Below are 6,311 nucleotides of genomic sequence, written 5' to 3'. Positions count from 1 at the left end.
CCTCTGTCAAGGCAAAAGGGCTGTACTGTAGCAGAATCGGGCAACAAGGCGCGTTGTAAAGAGAAAGGGACTGGAGATTATACAGTGATGTGTAGCACATATTATCAGTCCGCTGCACGTATTGCCCTGTTGTCGTTTCATCGTTTTCCACTGATGTAATGCCGTTTTCCTTCGTTCAGTCCACACTCTATTATGCCTAAGGCGCTAGGCTCCCTCGGATTTCAGTAAGCCCAGTCTAGTACATTCCTCATTTGATGTCTCCTCATATGGATTGTACCGACCTAGGCTATACTTATTAGATGTCTCTTTGCGGGGACTGTCACTGACTTAACACTTCTGCAATCTGCTTCCAGTCTCAATGAGAAAAAAAGGTAAAGGTAAAGGTTCCCTTGCTCGAAAACCAGTCGAATCCGACTCTAGGGTTGCGGTGCTCATCTCCATTTCAAAGCCAAAGAGCCAGCGCTGTCCGAAGACGTTTCCGTGGTCATGTGGCCGGCATGACTAAACGCTGAGGCGCATGGAACGCTGTTACCTTCCCACCGAAGTGGTCCCTATTTATCTACTTGCAATTTCTTGCTTTCGAACTGCTAGGTTGGCAGGAGCTGGAACTAGAGACAGGAGCTCACTCCGTCATGCGGCACCCGGGTCTCGAACTGCTGAACTACTGACCTTCCACAGCCTGCAGTTCAGCGTCTTAACCACTTGAGCCACCGCAGCTCCTCTTAATGAGAAATGGGGACCATAAATACTGTAAATAAAGGTAAAGGTTTCCCTTGCTCAAAAGCCAGCCGAATCTGACTCTAGGGTTGCGGTGCTCATCTCCATTTCAAAGCCAAAGAGCCAGCGCTGTCCGAAGACGTTTCCGTGGTCATGTGGCCGGCAGGACTAAACACCAAGGCGCACGGAACGCTGTGACCTTCCCACCGAAGTGGTACCTTTTTATCTACTTGTAATTTCTTGCTTTCGAACTGCTAGGTTGGCAGGAGCTGGAACTAGAGACAGGAGCTCACTCCGTCATGCGGCACCCGGGTCTCGAACTGCTGAACTACTGACCTTCCACAGCCTGCAGTTCAGCGTCTTAACCACTTGAGCCACCGCAGCCCTAAATACTGTAAACAAGTACATAAATAAGTAAGGACAGGGTTCAGAATAAATCAGTGGTTTCAAAGGAGCCCCCAGCATGCTAACTTGACAGTCCCTGGACTCATTTTCTATTTTATTCACTTCTACCCTGCCTTTCCCCCCCATGGGGACACAAGGTGGCTGGCGTCGCTTGCCTCTCCTCCATTTTATCCTCACAACAATCCTGTGAGGTAGGTTAGGCAGAGGGTGTGCAGCTGGTTCAAGTCACCCAGCGGGCTTCCATGGCACAAGTGAGGATTCAAACCTGGATCTCCCAGATACTAGTCCAGCCCTCTTAACCACTGCACCACACTGCCTCTCCTTTGTGTTTACATTCTAGGAGCCAGCAGGAGAATCAGCGACCTTGTAAAGATCTGGGGGTCTCAGTTCTCCTTTCAGCCAGCCCAGGTTAACACTGTGAACAAGAGCAGTGCGAAGCTCCCAGGCGCTCCCAGAAGAAGGAGAGGGAGAAGAAGAAGAAGAAGAGATTGGATTTATACCCCGCCCTTCACTCGGAGTCTCAGAGCGGCTTACAAACTCCTTTCCCTTCCCCTCCCCACAACAGACGCCCTGTGAGGTAGGTGGGGCTGAGAGAGCTCTTTCCAGAACTGCCCTTGAGAGAACAGCTCTGACAGAACCGTGGCCTGTCCAAGGTCATCCAGCAGCTGCAAGTGGAGGATCAAACCCAGTTCTCCCAGATTAGAGTCCGCGCACTTAACCACGACACCAAGATAATCCACGAGGAAGGTGTTAGAAGGGAGCCCCCAGTAGGGTTTGTATTCGTGGAATCCCCACTGAACCGGTCCTTTCTGAAAGTTTTTTTAAAATTATTGTGCAATCAGCTCTGACAACGCTTATGGCAAGCCCGTCCAGGGGGCTGCAGCCAGTTTCTGGAGTCAACTGCTACTTCCCCTGCCCCCCATCCCAATCCCAGAATGTGTGCTGCCTGGGCCATGAGTCAGAGAACTGGCTCTTGCGTGGATGAGCTGAGTAGGACACCCACTGGATTCTCCCACAGCAATTTGCTGTGCAGACAAAAACATGTGGGTCTTGCATGCGCCGAAGGGCTATGCAAAATCAGAATAGGAGCAAGCGGGCTCTGAGGCAGGCCGAGCGGAAGTCCGATCAGAGGGCTACCTTTAAGAACGGGATGACGAAGGGACGCAGTGGGAAGTTGGTAGCCTCCTGCAGCTTGGAGTGGAACTCCTCAATGGTCAGCGTAGAATTCTGCAAGGGAGAAGAAGCAGCCAGTGGTCAGCAGTGCCCGCTTGGTTTTTCTCCCCAAAGCCCTGTTTGCTGCCATGTGCTCACAGCTGGGCTGGCCGGATGTGGCGGGGGGGCAAGGGGTGTCGTGCACTTTGAACAACTGCAGAGCAAGTGGAGAGTTGACAGGGGTGGGGGCCTGTTGTCATGGGGGAAGAAGAGCTGGCCCTCTTGGGATCCAGTCTCCCACTTGGATAAGAAACGGCCACGAGCTCTCCCCTCTTCCCCCAAACACACGGCATACGCAGCAGCCAGCCTTTCAAACAGACGTCTGAAGGCATGTGAGAAATCCACTTCCCTTTGCAAACCTTCCCATTCGTGTGCATTAATGCAACACAAAACAGCCCTGCTTAGGACCTCTGTGCTAGACGCCTGGTGAAGAATCCAGTTCAAGAATCCTCACCGGGTAGGTAGCCACCAATGGAAGCAAGAACATGTTGAGAACAAAACCCCTTTTCTCTAGAGCGCTGTGTTCAAATCCTGGCTGGTATCAGCCTGCTTTGCTGGTTGTTGCACAGATGACATTAAGATAAGGTTATGTGAAGCAATTTTCTCGCCAGAAAAATTTATAGAAATGCTAAACATCCTTCTGATATGCAAATATCCCAGTGAAAAGCTAATGCAAATTCAAGCATGTGAGAGGGAGGGGAAGATGCAGAGAAACAGCAGGCAGACGAGAAGAGCTGGTTAATATCTGCTCCCTTTCACCAGTTCCCCTAGGAAAATATCCTCCCTGGCAGTTTTGATTTCCCCCCATCCAAGTCAAACTCACTTTTGTTTGCTGGAAACCAGCTAGGAAAAACCAGCCATGGGTGTGTATATGTGTGTGTGTGTGGGGTGTGCTTTGCAAGGGAGAGTCAATGGGGGTGGGAAAGGGGGGGGGCTTTTTGTCTTTCCCACCTGAATTTCCCATTATCTCACAAAATGCACAAAACTTTGCATTTTTTTAGAAAAACCTTTGATTTTAAAAAGCCTTGATTCCGATCAAGGGCATATTGAGAATCAAAAGGTGTGTGTGTGTGTGGGGGGGGGGTTTAACCCTTTCCTCCCTTTCTTGCCAGTCAAAACAGACCTTCCTCTGGCGATTGTGTCATCTCTAGAAGGGGAAGAAAAAGACAATCTTGGTCCATCTTTTTTCCCCTCCCAGAGCAAACCACGGAGGGACAAATGGTTTGGTTTCAAACAGTGCATTGGCAAAAGTGGAGATAGGGGAGACTGTTAAAACCCCCCCCCCATGTGGCAGCATCATCTGAATCGGGCCCCCCACAAATGCTGTGCAGACCCATTCCCACATCTCCCAGCCCCATGCCTACTTTTGGCCCTCCATGTGGTGAGACCGCGCCTTTGCGGAGACAACGGTGAACTCCACCCTCCACTCAAAACGTGTCTGGACTTGGTGTGTTCTATTAAAAGAATTTTGGGAACCAGCACGGCCCACTTTTTCTGTCGCCTTTCAGAAAGGAAACCATCCCGTCCTGGCCGTGGGCCTTTAGCAACAGCCCGAAGCATAGGAGCCAGAGAGCCAGCTGGTCAGACCAAGACCGGAGGAGAGACGGGTTCGAATCCTTCAGCCCGGCAGGTGACCTTGACGCACCTGCTCGCCTATCTTAAGGGAAGGAGGAGGAGAACGGCAGCTGCCCATCTCGCTCCTTGGGAAAGAGCAGGTGAAAACTGTGAGGGGCAACCGGGTGAAGTTTTCCCACGTGGCAAAAGTCTCCAGGAACCTAAGCGGCTCCTGTCTGCTCATGAAGTTAGATCAAGGTGGGCGACCGTGCTGGTCTGAAGCAATACAACAGAGTTAGAGTCTAGTCGGGCACCTTCAAGGCCAACAATTTTTTATTCGAGCTGTGAGCTTCCGTGTGCATGCACACTTTGTCATTCTTTTGATCTGTTTGTGGCACCCAAAACCCTTTTATAATATAGGAGAGATATGTGTGTGTGTGTGTGTGTGTGTACTCAGCGATGAGATGGAATTCCATTTTATCTTCTGACGAAGTGTGCATGCACACAAAAGCTCACACCGTGAATAAAAATCTGCTCATCGAGTTGTTATCAAAGGGGCGGGAACAGTTTTTCAAAAGCTGGGCATCTAGAATGGACAGGGTGGTTTTTGCCACAACGGTCTTCTCTGGCCGGGGGAGGGGGGATGAACCCCTGACTATGTACAGAAATAAGCAGGGCTCTTTTTGTAGAAAAAGCCCAGCAGGAACTCATTAGCATATTAGGCCACGCCCCTGACAGCACAGCACATTAGCCCATTAGGCTGCATCCCCAAGTGTGGTCATCCAGCCACACCCACCTTTTGCTTCTTATTCTGTTTACCTTGTTTGTTGTCAAAACCCAGGGCCTTTTTTTGTAGCAGGAACTCCTTTGCATGTTAGGCCACACACCCCTAATGTAGCCAATCCTAATGAGTGTCTGCGGTTGGGCGTGGCCTATTATGCTAATGAGTTCCTGCTGGGCGTGGCCAACTCAGGAGCCAGCCAGAACTCTGTTCCTGTGTGTTCCTGCCCAAAAATAGCCCTGGAAATAAGCATCACCCGTGTGGTAGGATCGTTTCAGAGGGGAGCCATCTCAGTCTGCAAAAGAGGAGCCAGATTCAAGTCCAGGAGGAACTTAAGAGACCAACAACATTTTCAGAGTATCGGCTCTCAAGAGCCCTTATCTGACAAAGAGGACTTTGACTCTCGAACGCTGACATCCCGAAAATGTTGCTGATCTGTTACGGTCCCTCCTGGACTCAAACCTGCATGTTGTAGGTAGGAGGTGCCTAGGGCACTGAGTGAGGCCCGGGGCTGGTCCCACCCACACACCCCCAATGCAGCTGTGGCGGGACTTTTCCCTTGGAAACCCAGGGCTCATCTGCAAGCCCTCACCCCCCCAAAAAAACCAGACCCGCTGGCAGTCTTGCTTGCTTGTTAAGAGTACATGGAAGAAACCTCACCACGAGGCCCAGCACCAGGGTGCGGACGCGCTCCCCGATCTCCGGAGAGATGTCGTTCCCGAACTGCTGCAGGGTGGTGAGGAAGCGCTTCAGTTTGCTGAGCTGGCGTGCTCCGCAGGCAGGAGGGAGCTGGTGGTTGGAGAGGGAGGCGGTGGAGGAGGTGGCCGGCCCATTGCTGAAGCCGTTGGGGGTGGAAGGGGCACCGTTGATCGCCGTCGGAGAATGGCTGCTTCCGTTCATCACTGCAGGGGGGTGGGGGAGAAAGGAACGCAAGCCGGTGAGGCTTAGCACGGTTTTGCAAGCAAAGCACTCAAAATGTGGCTCTTCCGCCCCCACCCCCCAATTCCAGATCAGCATGGCTTTTGGCCCCCATCGGTCAGATATTCACTCTGTCTCTCCCATCCTCTAAGCGGCCCAAATCGGTACTCGACCACACACGGAGAAGCGGCAAACGCTGCAACGTTTTCCAAGCCGGCCTGCAGAACATGCTGTTGTGCTCTGTCCAAGGCACAGCATGGGGGGGGGCTTATTGGGGCTGATGAATCCATAGTTCTGTCGGGCCTCAGAGGGACTCAATCAATAGGCCAGCCCACCCAGCTGTCGACCGCATGTCTGTCTCTCCAAGGGAGATAGATGTGGGGGGGGCAGCCATGTTGGTCTGAAGCAACAGGACAAAGTCCGAGTCCAGTGGCACCTTGAAGACCGACAAAGTTTAATACTGGGCAGGGGTCATTTCCTGCAGGAGCGCAGTAAAGAGCCCAGGGGGCGGGCACATGCAACAAGCCCCACCCCCTGCTCCCAGCAGCCCTCAGTCAGAGCAAGAAGCAGCCAGGTAAGTTGCAGAGCCCCCCCCCGCCCCCCTGGTCCAAAACAGTCCAGTGGCACCTTTAAGACCAAGTTTTATTCGGGTACAAGCTCTCCCTCCTCTGCCAGGATAGATCTGCACGCCCCCCCCCCAATAGCTAGCAATCCAAAAAAGTCC

At 52.2% G+C, this 6,311-nt stretch overlaps 1 protein-coding gene across 5 annotated transcripts in view; it reads right to left on the bottom strand.

Annotated features, from left to right (window-relative positions):
* Positions 1–6,311, bottom strand: part of LOC107122784 (protein CBFA2T3-like) — a 36,516-nt gene that overhangs the window by 16,578 nt on the left and 13,627 nt on the right. For all 5 annotated transcript variants that reach the window (XM_015425917.1, XM_015425920.1, XM_015425919.1 and 2 more), the window contains 2 exons: positions 5,330–5,571; positions 2,260–2,349 (listed from right to left, as the gene is read on the bottom strand). In XM_015425917.1, the coding sequence (XP_015281403.1) occupies positions 2,260–2,349; positions 5,330–5,571 (332 nt within the window). The remainder of the gene's footprint in view (positions 1–2,259; positions 2,350–5,329; positions 5,572–6,311) is intronic.

The sequence above is a fragment of the Gekko japonicus genome, unplaced genomic scaffold (assembly GCF_001447785.1).
Source record: "Gekko japonicus isolate JY-2015 unplaced genomic scaffold, Gekko_japonicus_V1.1 scaffold3265, whole genome shotgun sequence".
Taxonomy (NCBI): Eukaryota; Metazoa; Chordata; class Lepidosauria; order Squamata; family Gekkonidae; genus Gekko; species Gekko japonicus.
Note: the sequence above shows the minus strand (reverse complement) of the source record. Positions and strands in the feature narration are given on the sequence as shown.